The 18,255-nt window shown below is 42.7% G+C and overlaps 1 protein-coding gene across 2 annotated transcripts in view; it reads left to right on the top strand.

Annotated features, from left to right (window-relative positions):
• myo15b (myosin XVB) overlaps positions 1–18,255 on the top strand; it is a 179,155-nt gene that overhangs the window by 7,191 nt on the left and 153,709 nt on the right. For both annotated transcript variants that reach the window (XM_048610620.1, XM_048610621.1), the window contains exon 3: positions 15,602–15,659. In XM_048610620.1, the coding sequence (XP_048466577.1) occupies positions 15,602–15,659 (58 nt within the window). The remainder of the gene's footprint in view (positions 1–15,601; positions 15,660–18,255) is intronic.

The following is an 18,255-nucleotide window of genomic DNA, read 5'->3' as shown; positions in this document are numbered from 1 at the left end:
AAGCACAAAAACAGAAATTGCTGGAAAAGCTCAGCAGGTCTGGCAGCATCTGTGGAGAGAAGTCAGAGTTAACATGTCGGGTCAAGTGACCTTTCTTCGGAACTGATGGTAGCTAGGAAAATGCTGGTTTATATACAAACCATAGAGTGGGGGTGGGGGTAAGAAGTAAATGATAAGTGGGGATAGAGCCCAAAGAGAGAGAAAAGAGCAGGAACAGAGAGAAAGGATTGGATAACCATCTGGCTGGGAGGGTGAATAGCTGTTAATGAGGACAGTTACTCAGTGGTGTGTAACAGCTGACTATGTGATAACAAGCCTGGTTGTGGGGGTTCGGGTAAGGACATGGGAGAGCTCAAGCCCTAAAGTTATTGAACTTGATATTGAGTCCAGAAGGCTGCAGGGGCCCCAGGCAGAAAATGAGCTGTAGTTGTTCATCCAGCTTACGCTGAGGTTCACTGGAGCACTGCAGCAAGCCAGAGACAGAGATGTTGACCTGGGAACAGGGTGGTATGTTGAAGTTCAGGGTCCTTTTTTGCAAACAAGTGTCCTGCAAAGTGGTCACCCAGTCTACACGTCGATTCCCCAATTTAAAGGAGATCACATTGTGAACTGCGAATGCAGTAGACTATTTGTGAAGTGCGGGTAAAACGTTGCTTCACCTGGAAGGTGCATTTGAGCCCTTGGATATGGAGGAGGAAGGAAGTAAACAGACAATGTTACACCTTCTGTGGTTGCAGCGGAAGGTACCATGAGGCTGTGGGGAGATGTTGGGAATGAAAGGAGAATGGACCAGGGTGTCTCGGAGCGAACGGCCCCTGCAGAAGGCTGACAAGGAAGGGGAGGGGAAATTGTGCTTGGTGGTGACATCTTGCTGAAGATGGCAGAAATGGTGGCTAATAATCTTCTGGGTGTGGATGCTGGTGGGATGATAGGTGAGGATAAGGGGAACCCTATCGCTGTTGCGGGAGGGAAGAGAAGGGATGAGGGCAGAAGTGCAGGAGATGAGTCGGACCTGGTTGAGGGCTCTGTCAACAGATGTGCTGGGGAATCCTCGGTTGAGGAAGAAGGTGGATATTCCAGAGGTTCCCTTGTTGAAGTTGTCACCATTGGACAAATGCAACAGAGACGGAGGGACTGAGAGAATGTGATGGAGTCTTTACAGGAAGCTGGGTGTTAGGCTTTATAGTCCAGGAGTAGTCAGTGGGTTTATAGTGGATATTAGTGGCTAGTCTATCCCCAGAAATACAAACAGAGATGTTGAGGAAGGCGAGGGAGGAGTCAGAGATGGAACAGATGAAGGTGAGAGTGGGTGGAAATTGGAAGCAAAATTGATAAACTTTTCCAATTCAGGACAAGAGAGAGAAGCAGCACCGATGATATCATCAATATATCGGAGAAAGAGTTGTGGTTGGGGGCCGGAATAGGACTGGAAAAAGGAATGTTTCACATCTCCCACGAAGAGACAGGCATAGCTGGGGCCCATGCGTGCACCCATGGCCATCTGTCTGACATGATGAAAATGAGGGGAGTTAAATAAAAGTTGTTCAGAGTGAGGACAAGCTTGGGCAGGCGGAGGAGGTTGGACGTGGGTGGGGATGGTCCAGACCTTTGTTCCAAGAAGAAGCAGAGAGCCCTGATACTATTCTGGCTGGGAATGGACATGTAAAGGGATTGCACGTCCATGGTAAAGACGAGGCGCTGGAGCCTGCAAACTGGAACTGGCATAAAGCATCAGAGGAATCACGGGCGTACGTGGGCAGGGACTGGACCGGGGAGAAAAGACTGGGTCAAGGTAGGAAGAGATGAGTTCTGTGGGACAGGAGCAGGCAGAAACAATGGGTCTGCCTGAACAGCCCTGTTTGTGAATTTTGGGAAGGAGGTAGAAGCGAGCTGTGCAGGATTGGGGGACTATCAGCTTGGAGGCAGTTGTGGGGGAGATCACCAAATGAAATGAGGTTGATGACTATGTTGATACAATGGCCTGATGTTCCATGGTGGGGTCATGGTCCAGGGGAAGGTAGGAGGAGGTATCTGAGAGCTGGCACTCAGCCTCTGCAATATAGAGGTCAGTACACCAGGCTTCAACAGCACCACCCTTATCAGCAGACTTAGTTACAAAATCAGGGATGGATCTGAGAGCAGGGAGTGCAGTCAGTTCCTGGGAGGATAAGTTGGAATGGATAAGGAGGCAGAGAAATTGAGGCGACCAATGTCAGGTTGACAGTTCTGAATGAGCAGATCAAGTACAGGTTAAAGGCCAGAGGGAGGGGCCCAGGTGGAGGGAGAATGTTGGAGCTGGGTAAAGTGGTCTGTGGGACAGGGACAAGACTCTTGTCCAAAGAAATGGGCACGGAGGCGAAGGCGACAGAAGAAGAGTTCGATGTCATGTTGTGCCTGAAATTCTTTAAGATGGAGACACAGACGGATAGAACTAAGACCTTTGCTGAGTGTTCAGAATGCTCAGCATCGGAGAGTGGAAGGTTAGGAGGGATAGTAAATACATGACAGGAGGTGGGGTTGGGGGAGGAGATGGAGTCAGAGGGAAGGGGAGGGGAAGAAAGTTCTGGCGACTAGCCACCAATATCCACACTAAACCCACTGTCTCCCACAGTTACCTGGACTATACATCCTCACACCCTGCTTCCTGTAAAGACCTCATTCCATTCTCCTAGTTCCTCCATATCTGTCACATTTGTTTTGATGATGCCAATTTCAACAAGGGTGCCTCCGAAATGTCCACTTTCGTCTTCAATTGAGGATTCCCCAGCACCATTGTTGACAGGGACCTTCAGCTGGGCCTGATCCATCTCCTGCACTTTAGCCCTTACCCTCTCTTTTCTTTCATGCAACAGTGACAGGATCTCCCTTATCCTTACCTACCATCCCAACAACTTGCCATTTTTTAACAGGCCTGTTGTTCACTGTGGCCATCATGAGAGCAGCTTTCAGTGGAGCATTATTGAATACTGATCCAGGAAATGATGATCCTGCCAAGTGATCCCTGACACCTGTCTGATCAACAGTGCTGATAGCTTCCACTCAATCCAATCAACCAACAGGCCAGCTACATAAAATGATGGCATACAGACAGGAATCTTCTGACGTTTATGCTACACATAAGCATCAACCTTTTCCATCCAGTCCTCCCTTGTGTACTTATGTAGCTTCCGTTCAAATACTTCAACGATGAGTTTGAACAAAATCCTTGTGCTGTGGCAAGAACTGGAGCTTGAAGGCTACGTGAAAGTCTAAGCATTTGAACACTGCAGCTGATAAATACTTGGACACAAAGGATTGAATGAAAATGCTCAAATTGGCAGAAGGGACAGGAAGGATGTTGAAGATCTATGGCCACATTAGTGGAGGGCCAGAAGGAAAGCTGTTGAGATTTTTTTGTGTAACAATCAAGAGCAGGATGGAGTGAAGTCAGATAGGCCAGTACAGTGCTCATCACAATTGAACCCAATGAGGAAGTGTAGAGATTATGGAAATAACATGCAATAAAATGTTTAGTTGCAATCTGAAATGCAGACAAACTGGGCAGGGTTGGTTTTTGGCATGAAGTATCCTTGTATTCACTTCAGTTTGCACAGAAAATGGGCTGAGCTTCAGTTATTTGTGTGGAGTTTGAAAATGGATGCAAATACCCCATACTCAGGGCACACAGCCTGATGAATCTAGGAGCTTTGCTTGATATGATCTAAGCTGGAGGAACGTCACTGAAAACATTCAATGTGTGGCATACCATAAACAAGAAGATATATATAATATACAGGAGCAGAATTAGGCCTATTGAGTCTGCTCCAACATTTGATCATGGCTGCTGTATTTCTCAAACCCATTCTCCATGCTTCTCCCCATAACACTCAATGATTTGGCCTCTACAGCCCTCTGCAGCAATGAGTTCCACAGATTCACCACCCTCCGGCTGAAGAAATTCCTCCTCATCTCAGTTCTAAAGGGTCATCCCTTCACTCTGAGACTGTGCCTTTGGGTCCTGGCCTCTCCTACTAGTGGAATCATCATCTTCACATCCACTCTATCCAGGCCTCTCAGTATTCTGTAAGTTTCAATAAGATTCCCCCCTCATCCTTCTAAACTCCATTGAGTACAGACTCAAAGTCCCGAGTCGCTTCTCATATGACATGTCCTTCATCCCTGGGATCATTCTTGTAAACCTCCTCTGGACTCCCTCCTAGGCCAGCACATGCTTACTCAGATACACGGGACCCAAAACTGCTCACAGTATTCAAAATGCAGTCTGACCAGAGCCCTAAACAGCCTCAGCAGCACATCTCTGCTCTTGTACTCTATCCTTCTCAAAGTGAATGCTAACTTTGCATTTGCCTTCCCAACTGCCAATTGAATATGCATTTTCACCTCAAGAGAATCCTGAACTAAGACTCCTAAGTCCCTTTGTACTTTAGATTTCCAAAGCCTTTCCCCATTTAGAAAATAATCTATGCCTCTGTTCTTCCTACCAAAGTGTATAACCTCCCACTTTCCCACATTGTATTCCATCTGCCATTTCTTTGCCCACTCTCCTAGCCTGTCCAAGTTCTTCTGCAGCCTCTCTGCTTTCTCAGTACTACTTGACCTAAACTTGTGCCATCTGCAATCTGCTGTTGAATTGACCAGGCAGCCAGAGCTGGAACGCTGCTTCCAGGACCTCGACTTGTTGATTAGGTCACAGGGCTTAGTCAGAGCAACAGACATGGAGTACAGAAGCTTTTTACACTTTCCCTGCTCCCAGCACACTACAATGACTGGATTGTCCATTTTTCTCACTTTATGTAACCAAGTGTGAGCCTCTGATACGAGATTGTCATATTTGTTAGCACTCTGATCTAGAGAAGCCATGAATGGTTTTCATGAGCAGTCATCAGGAGCATCCTGTGTTAAATTTTATGTGCAAACCCATAGTCTCACTTCTAACTCCATTGCCAGTTCAGGTCCTTAAGTGGCCTCAATTACTGACTTTTCAAGGGTCTCACATCCACTCTACTGGTATTACCCCTGTGCAATTGTGCCTGTCAAATTGCTGTTTACAGAACAGGTAGCTAAGTGGCTAGTTTGTGGTTTCCTGGAACGATGGATGATGGGGTGGGTACCTGGTTCAGAGGTGCTCAGACAGGATGAATGTTTGGAAGGGAAGGCCCAGTGAGAGCTAAACAACCCCCTTCAGACCTCCCCAGTTTCCCCTCAACCCCCAGGCTGTGAACTGCTTCCTGAGATTACCTACTGGCTCACTCCTAATCCTGAGCTCCAGTAGGTGTCATTACAGGTTCAGCCATGGCTGTCCTCTGGCACCACTGATCAATCAAGTCACTGAAAGCTCTTGAAAGGATAAGAGATTGGGGCCTGGGGTACTCGATCCCAGGAAAGGCCAGTCAGTATCTACTGAACCAGGTGCTCAGGAGAGGTTATTAAAGTTTCCAGAACAAGTAATAGGACAGTGAGCATGGAAAAGCTCAGAAATTTAACTTCAGGTACAGCAAATAAAGGGACAAGTACGAGAAATGATTCAGCAGAAATAATAGAAATTGATCCCAAGGAAGAAGAATCATACAAAGGAGAGGATGACACCACCATGGCTGACCAGGGAAGTCAGGGCAGCATAAAAACAAAAGAAAAAGCATATAACGTGGTGAAGAGTGTATCTGAGTGTATCTCAGAATGTTACTACCTTAAAAACGATGTCTTGATGAGGAAATGGAGACCATTACATATTCAGGCAGATGGCAAATGGGCAGAAGATCATCAAGGTGTATTACCAGTGGGTTAAAGAAAGGAGGTATTGCAGGTACACCTAAGATACCAGTAGGAGGTCATTTAGAAGTTTGTAAAACCCAAGCCAAAATACAAAAACATTCTTACTGGCCTGGACTGCGTAGAGTTGTGGTTGAATTTTGCCAGACATGTCAAACATGTCATATATTAGGAAGATTTCAGGCAGTGAAAAAAATAGCACCGTTAATACCTATTCTAGCATTTAAGGAACCTTTTACAAGATTCTTAATTGATTGCTTACGAACCGTCCCTAAAACAAAAAATGGGAATCAATATTTGTTGACCATTATGGGTTCGTCTACTAGATTTCCAGAGGCCATTCCATCACATAATATCACAATTAGAACAATTGTAGAAGAGTTACTCAAATTTTTTTTACTAGATATGGACTACCCACAGAAATACAATAACATCAAGGGCCAAATGTTACATTAAAATTATTCAGGAAGTTATGGGTAGTTTAGGAATAAATCAATTTAATTCACTGTGTTCCATCCTTGTGATTCTGGATGGTACACAGTGAATTAAATTGATTTATTCCTAAACTACCCATAACTTCTTTTTTGAAATTAGGGATGCACCTAATGAATCAACTAAATCCAGTCTGTTTGAATTAGGTTTTGGACATAAGGTGAGAGGACCACTGAAATTCATTAAGGAAAAATTAGAAAGTCAGAGCTCAGAGACCACATATCGCACTGTGTGTCAAATTTTAGGGAAAGATTAAACAGAATGGGTGAGTTGGATAGACAGCATTTGAAAGTAGCACAGCATATGATGAAATAGGAAGCAGACAAGAAATCAAAATTTTGTAATTTTGCTAATGTAGTTAAAGAAATCTCACAGAGTATCATGTGAATATGCTCAAAAGTTATTTTGATAGGGGAGGAAAGCAAAAGGAGAATGTGTTACTAGTTATGACACAGGGTGAAGAGCCAAGTTCAGAGGATTCTGAATAGGACATTCCTCAAATTAGGTTGGACAATGAGGAAGTTCTCAAAAATTGGGATAAATTATTGAGTTACTTTCCAGAGGAAAATTGAAATGACCTGAAAGAGTTATTACAATCACGTGGGAATAAGATGGGAAGTACTACTGTAATTATGCAAGATAGATATAGGAAATGCTGTCCCAATTAAGCAACATTCTTATAGACTTAATCGCCTAAAGTTGGCACAGGTTCAAAAAGTGATTGAAAGCATCCTCAAAGATAACATAATCGAAGTGAATTGCAGCGAATGGTGTTCACCCGTAATAATGGTGCCTAAGCCAGATGGTACCCAATGATTATGTGTGGACTGTAGCAAGGTCTATGCAGTTACAAAATCTGGTTCATAACCTATTCCATGTTTGAAAGACAGTATTAAGAAGGTGAGACAAGCAACTTATATTGTAAGTTGGACTTACTCAGATGATACAGGCAGGTGCCTATATCCGAAAAAGCGAAAACAATTTTGGCTTTTCGGACATCAAATGGACTGTACCAGTTTAAAATACATGAGGCACGTTTCAAAGACTAACGAATAAGATCATTTCAGCATTTCCCAATGGTGTGGTGTAGACAGACTATCTGGTGATTTTTAGTCACACATGGAAAGAACATTTGGTGCGTCTAGCAGAATTATTCATTGACTTCAGGAGGCAGGCTTGGTGATAAACCTGGCTAAGAGTGTGCAAAAGCCCAAATCACGTTCCTGGGTCATGCCATTGGACATGTACAGATGATCCCACGGGATGTGAAAACAAAGGTTATTGGTGAGTTTCCCATACCATCGACGAATAGGGAAGTACTACAATTCCTGGGACTGAGTGTTTTTTTTTAACCAAAGGTTCATACTGAATTTTAGCAGTGTGGTTGTTCCACTGACTGAACTGTTGAAAAAGTGCAAAACATTTCAGTAGACAGAACAGCGTCAGAAGGCATTTGACAGCCTGAAAGCTGTGTTGATCGCTGGTCCAATAGCCATTCAAAGCGGCTATCGAGGCGAGTGATGTGGGTGCTTATGCTGTGCTTGTACAAAACGACGACAAGAAGATAGAAAGATCTATTGGGTATTTTTCCTAAAAGCTGAATATTCAGCAACATAAATATTCCATAATTGAGAAGGAGACCTTGAGCTTGGTGTTGGTATTGCCACATTTCAATATCTACGTTGCTAAAGACACTTGTATATACTGATCATAACCCATTAAAAAGTTTTTGGAAAAATTTAAGGCTAAAAATTCCAGACTCTTTAGATGGAGCTTATCGTAGCCATTCAATTTGAAAACTATACATGTGGCAGGATGAGGTAATGTAATCGCTGATGCGTTGTCACAACTTTGATGGGTGAAGACATAGGAGTTTGGTAACAAGAAGAAATGTGACGAAATGGTCTGTAGTATTGAATATCTGCATGCTTAGAGTCAACTTGATGTATATGTATTATATTGGACTGATACAATAAGAACAAAGGTTTTTAAAAATGAAGCCATCTTTATATATTGATGGGTTTTTTTTAAGGGGGGAGGTGTTACAATACTATGGCTTTTAGACGTATATTTTGATCTTTGTTTCATGAAGTGAGGTTGAGACAGAAGTTGTGAGTGGTCTGTTTGAAGCCAATAAAGTGAGGCCTTGGAGTTTTTTTTAAAGTTGGAACAATAGACGCAGCATCAATGGGTGGGGTCAATTTCCCACTGCACTGGGATTTAGTTTAACTTTCAGCAGTTGCCACAGTCTTGAAGCTGGAGGTGGAAGTTTCTATTCCTCTCTGTTACAGCGAAAAGCTGGAGTTTTCTCTGCTACAAGAATTGTAAGACTATTTTACTGAATTTGGCTTTGCCAAAGGTGTGTTTATGGAATGTTACTATTTTGGAATAGCTAATCAGTGGTAATTAACATAAATATTATCATGCTAAGTATTTCTATAGAGTTACAGTTAAGCTAGTTTTTTATTCTTATTTTGTCTGTGTTTTGTCTGTAGTATAGGAATAAAGTATGTTTTACTTCAAGCCTGGTAGTTGGACCAATCGAATTGCATCCAGAATGCCTTACACTTGCCTGTAAAAATAAGAAGATGTTGGGGTCTAGGCTATCTTCTTAATATTTCTTGAGGTGGTTTGTTCTGATCCATAACAGAGTATTTAAGACAGAGATAGATAGATTCTGTGTTTCGTAAGGGGATTGAAGGTTATGGGGAGAAGGCAGGAGAACAGGTTTGAAAAACATATCATCCATGAGTGAAAAGCACAACAGACTCAAGGGACTGAATGGCCAAATCCTGTTCCTATATCTTATAATCTCATCGTCTATTTTGTGAAATGCTTGATTGGCACTTCATGCCACTGGTGCTTCATGGAAGTGGCATCACAGCCCTCTGACCAGCTGTCCAGCTAGTCGTTAAAAGTGCAATCAAAGAAAGCAGCACAACTACCTCAGCCCATTTCTGAAAAAGGATCCTGACCTGAAACATCAACTTTCCTGTTCCTCTGATGCTGCCTGCCCTGCTGTGTTCCTCCAGCTCCATAGTGTTTTATCTCTGACTTCAGCAGCTGCAGTTCTTGCTTTCTGTCTGTGAGCCTCTGCCTGGATTTTATTTGGAGTGTCACTCATCATGATCTGGCTTTGATGGACTGTCCTCAAAATCCACTCAACCAGTTGTCATATTCTCTGAAGTGAACAAACTACCCTTGATACAAAAACAAAGTTGCTGGAAAAGCTCAGAGGTCTGGCAGCATCTGTGAAGAAAAAAATCAAAGTTAATATTTCAGGTCTGGTGACCCTTCCTCAGAACAAAAACAAAAACATTTGAAGAAGGGTCACCGGACCCGAAACATTAACTCTGATTTTTTCTACACAGATGCTGCCAGACCTGCTGAGCTTTTCCAGAAACTCCTGTTTTTGTTCCTGATTTACAGCATCTGCAGTTCTTTCGGTTTTTACCCTAGATACATTTGGATTGAGCAGTGACATCAGACTTGCCTCTGCTTTAACCTGTCATAGAAATTTTCCACAGCTTTAGCCCATTACTCCATTCAGCTGGCATGACCTACCATCTGAATTGTGTTTGTCCCATGTCACTGAATTCATTCTGAAGAAGGGCCATACTGATCATGAAACGTATCTCAGTTTCTTTTTTCACAAATACTGCCAGACCTGCTGAATTTCTGCAGCCTTCTCGAGTTTTATTTCGGATCTCCAGCATCTGCAACCAATCTCAACCAAACTGCTCTATTATTCAGAGATAGTAGGAACTGCAGATGCTGGAGAATCCGAGACAACAAGGTGCAGAGCTGGATGAACACAGCAGGCCAAGCAGCATCATAGGAGCAGAAAGACTGACGTTCCGGGCCTAGACCCTTCTCTGCAATCTCTCTACACATCTGTTCCTCTAGTACCCGCTGGCTATTTGGGGGTCTATAATACAGTACATATTTTAACAAAGGAAATACCCGGATAGATGGGAAGCAGAGAGCAAAGAACAGACATCAACACTTAACCTGAAGTTGCTTGCAAAACTCAGCAGGTCTGGCAGCATCTGTGGGGAGAAAACAGAGTTCACATTTCAAGTCCAGTGACCCATCATCAGAACCAGTGAAGAGTGACTAGACTCGAAACGTTAACTCTGCTTTCTCCCACAGATGCTGCCAGACTTGTTGAGTTTTGGCAGTTATTTATGTTTTCTTTTCCAGATCTACAGCATCTGCAGTTCTTTGTTTTATTTTAGACATAAATGTTTTGAGATTGATAGGATGTGGATATGGGGGTGCCTGTGGACTTGTACCAAAACAGCTTTTATTTTTATTTTTAAAGATAGTTTCACATAGGCAGAAAAGATTGTTGCCTACATAAAAATGTGAAAGTAAAAGGAATGATACAGGATTTTATTGGAGGAGATACCCAGGTCAGCAGAATGGGCAGATACAAGCCAAGGCAGATAAATGAAGTGGCACAATTTGGGATTTTAGAAAAAATGAAGAACAGATTAAAAGTACAATGTATTGCAAACAGTATGGCGCATGGATGGAGAAATGATCAGGGGCTGAAGAGCACAGGCTAGTACTTTCTATGTTGTCAGCATGGAGTTATGGGTGTATCCTTGGTACTTCTTTTGTTTCCTATTGATAAAAAAATTTTCAAACACAAGAAGAATGATATGAAGTTTGTCTGATCAAATGTATATTCCAAGATGGGTGATACAGTTTAATGTCAGGCGGGTGAAGATGTATGATCGGGAAATCAGGAACCAGGACAAAAGCAAAGCAAAGGAGGTATTCACTAAATGATGAATTTCCCAACAGAGCAGAGGAACAGAAATCAACAGGTGATCAGATACCAATGGTGAACTTCACAACAGTTATAACATTGCATTGCAGTTGTAGCCAGTTTTAAAGAGAAGAGACTATAAACTGTGTCTGAAATAGGAATAAAAGTCAATTCCACAAATAATTTTAAAAGGGGTTTGGATGGGTACTGCGTATGAGGGCCTTGCTGGTTTACAGCCAAGAAGCAGTAATGTGGGACAAAGTACAGCTACTCTTTCAAAGAGCCAAAGCAAGCATGATGGCCTGAACAGCTGCCTTCTGTGTTGTACACTTCTCAGATTCAAGCTTTCTGTGATTTATTGGAATGAACAAAGGACCATAGGGAACAATCATGAGACAAAAGAAATTAGAAGCAATATTTTCATACTAAGTGAACTTCAGATAATGAACACAGATCTAATGAGTGAAAGATTATAACGTTATTTGAAAGAGATTTGATTGTGCATTTGGAAAGGAAGAATGTAAAAAATATGGTGAAAGGGCTTAGTAATGGTAATGGTATTACAGTAGTCAGTTCCCACCAAATGTAATCGTTGAAATATTGACAATGGATTAATGAACTCCTTCTGCTGTGTTTTCCTTAAATATATAATCTTCAGAATTAGTTTACACTAATTTAAATTAATTTCCTCTTGTACGTTTCTGAAATAATGTTTCTGTTTGATGTAATATGTTTTATGTGCATTTGATGAGATATATATATATATATGTATATTTAAGCAATATTGATAACCAGATCATGGTTGGATGTACAAAGAACAAAGAACAATGAAAATTACAGCACAGGAACAGGCCCTTCGGCCCTCCGACCCTGCACCGACATGCTGCCCTTCATAACTAAAACCCCCTACCCTCCTTGGGACCGTATCCCTCTATTCCCATCCTATTCATGTATTTGTCAAGATGCCCTTTAAAAGTCACTATAGTATCTGCTTCCACTATCTCCTCTGGCAGCAAGTTCCAGGCACCCACTACCCTTTGTTTAAAAATCTTGCCTCGCATATCACCTTTAAACCTTGTCCCTCGCACCTTAAACCCATGGCCCCTGGTAACTGACTCTTCCACACTAAGAAAAGGCTTTCAACTGTCTAAGCCCTTCATAATCTTGTAGCCACATCATTTGAAATCTGCCAGTTGAGGAAACATAATCAGTAGGATTCAAACCTGCACAGGCAAACCCCAATGGATTTCTTAATCCATCACCTTAACCACTCAGCCACAACTACAGCCATTTTAATATAAAGAGATTATTGATTGTTGTGTGTTTCAGATAGACCAAGGGAGATGAACAAAGAAACAGCACAATGTAAATACACTTAGCAAGAGCTGGAAAACACAGCTGGAAATAAACAAAAGTAACATTTGAAAAAATAGAGTAGGAGACAGATGAACAGATTTTTTTGTGTTGAGGCAATGTGAGGTTGGCTATTAAATATATCAGGATCAATTTTACATAACTCAATTCTCAATGTGGAGCTTGGTTTTCACAAATGGCTTCACAAATCAGATATATGATATAGGTTGGTATGTTCATAGAGTCATAGAGTCATACAGCACGGAAACAGAACCCTCGGTCCAACTCGTCCATGCTGACCAAGTTTCCCAAACTAAACTAGTCCCACTTGCCTGCATTTGTCCCGTATCCCTCTAAACATTTCCTATTTATGCACCTATTCAAAAGTCATTTAATTGTTGTAACTCTACCTCTACCACTTCCTCTGGCCGTTCATTCCTCACATGAACCACCCCATGTGTGAAAAAGTTGCCCCTCAGGTCCCGATTAAATCTTTCTTCTCTCACCTTAGAAATACACCATCTCATTTTGAAAAGACATTTGCTATTCCTCTCCCATTTCTGAAGAAGGGTCCCAACCCAAAACGTCAGCTTTCCTGTTCCTCCTGGCCTGTTGTGTTCCTCCAGCTCCACACTGTGTTATCTCTGACTCCAGCATTGGCAGTTCTTACTATCTCTGCTATTCACGTTACCTTTGCCCCCGATGATTTTATAAGCCTCTGTAAGGTATACAACCTCCTACGCTCCAGTGAAAAAAGATCCAGCCCATCCAGCCTCTCTTTATAACTAAAACCCTCCGGCCCGGCAACATCCTGGTTAATCCTTTCTGAATCCTCTCCAACTGCCCTACTAAAACCCAAAAGCTTTTGTTTCTCCCTCCCAAAACCCCAACCCCAAAACATTTCACATGTTACTCCAAAGCAACCCCCAAAAATTCCAGAATCTTATGCCTGAGCACCTAACACACAATACTATTTGTGTTGTGCACCCACAAACTCTCCCAATCTAAACCAGACCCGCTGACACTCCAGGAAGTCTTTCTCACACTGTTTCCAAATGAAATCACCGTGGCAACAGAAATTCTTACAAGTTTATCATTGAATGCCTTCAGGAAACAGACCAAACCTACAAGTCACTAGTTCAAATCCAAATTTGAAAATAAATTATATTCAAAAATAGATAAATCACGCACTTTACATCACAAGTGATGAAAATGTTAATGTTAATTTTTGAGTGTGTTAACCTGGTACAGTGTAGGACATTGACACGGTCAGGTAAGTGTGAGCACTAGGGATTGAACTCGCTAGCTACGTCATATGCTCTGCAACATTTATCTTATTCAAATCCTAAGATGCAAATTGACATGTTATGCCCACAATTCCAGTGAAAATCCTAAAATCCAATATAACAAAAATGGAATTTTACTGAGTCTGTCAACATTGACCAACAATGCTGACTGTCAGTCCTGTCCCAGTCAGCAACAAATAGATCTAATCATAAGATCACCCTTGCTATATCAGCAACTCTCATTGAGAGATTCCTTTCAAAGGATACTTTAACACACTGCAAGGTCCCTTAGCTGTTTTCCATTGAATCTTGCAGTTCCTTGGGAGGGAAGTGAAAGCGAGGAGAATAGCCATAAAATGCAGGAGAATGTCAACAGACTGGTCAAGGGAACAGAACAGTGACATCTTCAACTTTGAAAAACTTGGGATGGGCTGATGAGGTGTGCATGTCTACAGATCCTTGAAGGTAGCAGGGCAGGTAGATAAGGTGGCTAAGAAGGTATATGAGATGCTTTGCTTTGTTAGGTAAGTCATAGAATATAAGAGCAGCAAAGTTATGCTGTACCAGTAGAAAGAACTGTTAGGCCCTAACTGTAATACTATGCCTATTTCTGGTCACCAGATTATAGGAAAGATGTGATTGTATTAGCGAAGTCGTAGAGGAAATTAATCAGGATGCTGCCTGACTAGAAAGTCTGAGATATGAAGAAGCAGTGGATAGACTGGGGTTGTTTACTTTGGAGCAGCAAAGATTGAGAGAGGATCTGGTAAAGGTATATAACATTATGTAGGTCATAGGAAGGCACTTTTTCCATTAGAGAGGTCAATAACCAAAGGACGTCAATTTAAGGTAAGAAGCAGATAGAACATAGAACAGTACAGCACAGTACAGGCCGTTCAGCCCACGATGTATTGCCGAACTTTTACTCTAACCTAAGGTCTATCTAACCTCCAACCCTACCTTACACTATCATCCATATGCCTATCTAATAGCCGCTTAAATGCCCTAATAAGGCCAACTCCACTGCCCTCTCCGGCAATGCATTCCACGCCCCTACCACTCTCTGAGTAAAGAACCTACCTCTGACATCTCCCCTATATCGAACTCCTCTCACTTTAAAACTATGCTCCCTCGTAATAGCTACCTCCACCCTAGGAAAAAGTCTCTGGCTGTCCACTCCATCTATACCTCTGATCATTTTGTACACCTCTATCAAGTCACCTCTCATCCTTCGTCGTTCTAAAGAGAAAAGCCATAGCTCTCTCAACCTTTCCTCGTAAGACCTTCCCTCCATTCCAGGCAAGATCCTGGTAAATCTCCTCTGTATCTTTTCCAACGCTTCTACATCTTTCCTGTAATGGGGCGACCAGAACTGGACACTATGCTCCAGATGTGGCCGAACCAGGCTTTTGTATAGCTGGAGCATAACTTCACGGCTCTTGAACTCGATCCCTTTATTAATGAAAGCTAACACATCATACGCCTTCTTAACAACTCTATCCACCTGGGTGGCAGCTCTCAGGGAAAACTACTTGACAGCTTTCAAGTAGAAGGCTAAGAGGAGAGTTGAGGAGAAATATTTTCACTCAGAAGGTGGTAGAAGTCTGGAACTCAGCTTGAAAGGGTAATTGAATCAGAAATTCTCATAACATTTAAGGCGTGTTTAGATATTCACTTACATTGTCATAGCCTCCAGGTCTATGAGCCAAAAGCTGGAAAATGGGATGATTGCAGTCAGATACTTGTTAACTGGCATGGAGACGATGGGTCAAATGATCTCCTGTGCTGTAGATGTCAAACACACATTCACAAAAACACACACACTCACACACAAAAACACATACACAACAGACACAAATGTACACACAGACAAATAAACCCTTTGTCACCATCTCAATTAATGTCTTTCTCTTTGTCTCTGCAGGATGTTGGGTTACTGGAGATTCCAGCAGAGCTCGCTGCTCTGTTACAATTTGATGACCGTAAGTTTCTGTGCTTTGACAATGTGTGCTCCATTGGGGAAGGTGATTGGGTGGAGATCCTCTGACTCGTTGAGATGTCTCATGGTGCTCTGTATGGGTGTTCTACGTGGTGAAGTTTCATTAAACTCTTAGGGTACAAAACTGATCACACCTCAGCACAATGTGAGATTACATTTGGCAAGAATAGCAAAGTTATTGCCTGAGGTGCATAAGGATCATCTACAAACCCACGTCACCAGGAAGGGAGTTGAGCCAGAACTGCTTAACAGCACGAAAAATTAAAACTGTTGAACACTGGATGTTATTGACCCCTATGACTCTATGACACCGGAATTAACCTTTCATCTTTGACTCATCTTTGATTCTCTGACCACAGCCTAGAAATTCAGCCACCATTTCCATCCTCGCCCAATCTCTGCTCTGATGGCCCAATATTGGGTGTGCTCTGCACCTCATCATGGCCTGTGTTCCCACCCTCACTTTATTCCCTGACCCGCTTACTCCCCCTATCGTGTGCAGAGGGTAGTTTCCTTTATGTCACTAAACTGTTAGCATTATAAAATTGTTGGTGGAACCAAAGTAGATGGTCTGCTGTTTGTGATGACTTACTGCTGCTTTAAAATCCATTTATGGTTTCCAGGTGGATGTTAATTGTACATCAATTCAGTTTCATTTTAATGCCAAGTCATTAAAATCATGGAAAGATTTGACAGACTAGACTTACAATAGATGTCTCCTAAAGGTCTGGTGGCATCTGTGGAGAGAAAGCAGAGTCAACATTTTGGGTCCAGTGACCCTTCTTCAGAACAGATTGTAGCGAGGAAAAGATTGGTATATATACCGAAGATGGGGGTATTGGGGGTGAAGGAGTAAATGATAGGTGGAGATGGAGCCCAGAGAGAGAGAACAGCAGTTAGGCAGAAAAAGGGATGGATAATGGTGCCATAAGGAGAAAGAAAAGCTGCTGATGGGGACCGGTAGTGGGTGATAAAATCAGCCCATGTGATGGCAAGGCTTAGAGTGAGGGAAAGATGTGGAAGAAGGTGCTCAGGCCCTAAAATGATTGAACTCAGGATTGAGTCCTGAAGGCTGCACGTTTCCCAAATGGAAAATGAAATGTTGCACCTCCTTCCATGTCCTTTGGAGAAGTACTATTGGATTTTTTTTAAGAGGGGAAGAAGACAGAAAGCAGGAAACTACAGGCCAGTTAGTAGAGTACCTTGAATCCAGCTGCCTGAAAACCAGAGTTTTCTGAAAAACTGATTCTTTCTATATCAATTTTAATTGAGTAATACTAAAAAATCCTCACCTGGGCAATTTGCTTTGGTGCTATATCGGTGTGGAATGGCCCCAGACGGTTTCTGGCTTCACTCATAGCTCTATCCCACGTGGCAAGCAACGCTTAACACTATCTGGTTCACTCATGTCCTTCAGGGAAAGAAATCTGCCATCCACACCTGGTCTGGTCAACATGTGCTTCTAGACCCACAGCAATGGGACCGACTCTTAAATGCCTTCTAAATTGGCCTAGCAAGCCACTCAGTTGTATTAAACCATGACACAAACTCTAAATAAAGTAGGGAAACCAGACGGACCACCTGGCATCAACCAAAGCACAGGAACAACAAGAGCATACACAGCTGTGTGACATACAAAGTTCTGTTTACCAAAATCTAGGGGTTAGTACCAACATTGGGAGAGTCTCACTGACTAGTTAAGGAACAGTCCTCCTCATGGAATTGTACGTTCAACATCTCAAACACCACCATCACTGCCCCTGGTATGTTCTGCCCCACTGACACGACAGACCCAGCAGAAATGGTATCACAACGGTATACAATCGGCAGAGATTTGCCCTGGGAGTCCTCAACATTGACTCTGGATCCCAAGAGGACTCACAACATCAGGTTTAACATGGACAAGGAAACCTCCTGCTATAATGTTTTCTGTGTGGGGTGATCTCGACAACCACCACCAAGTGTGGTTCAGCAGCAACACTAGTGATCAAGCTGGTTGGATCCTAAAGGACATAATTGCTGGACTGGGTCTATGGTAGGTCATGCAGGATCCAACTAGAGGGAAAAACATGCTTGACCTCAGCCTCATTAATCTGCCTGCTACAGAAGCATCTATCCATGTAGGAGTGAATTCCATACAGTCATTGAGAATCATGTTGCATGGTGATATCACCATGCTAAATGGGACAGACTTTGAACAGATCTAGCACCTCAAACCTGGGCACCCATGAGGTGCTGTGGGCCATCAACAACAGCAGAATCCAGCACAATCTGCAACTTCATGGCGTGGCAAATCAACCATTACTATCTAGCCAGGGGATCAACCCTCGTTCAATGAAGAGTGCGGGAGCATGTGCCAGGACCAGCACCAGGCATACTGAAAAATGAGGTGCCAACCTGCTAAGCTACCAAACAGAACTGCTTACACGCCAAACAGCATAAGTAGCAAGTGATAGACAGAGCTAAGCAATCACGACCAACGGATCAGATTTAAGCTCAGTAGTCCTGGTACATCTGGTCGTGAATGGTGGTGGACAATTAAACAACTCACTGGAGGAGGAAGCCCCACAAATATCCCC

This window comes from Rhincodon typus, chromosome 23, assembly GCF_021869965.1.
Source record: "Rhincodon typus isolate 14 chromosome 23, sRhiTyp1.1, whole genome shotgun sequence".
NCBI lineage: Eukaryota > Metazoa > Chordata > Chondrichthyes > Orectolobiformes > Rhincodontidae > Rhincodon > Rhincodon typus.
The sequence above is the reverse complement of the archived record's forward strand: the minus strand, read 5'-3'. Positions and strand labels throughout refer to the sequence as shown.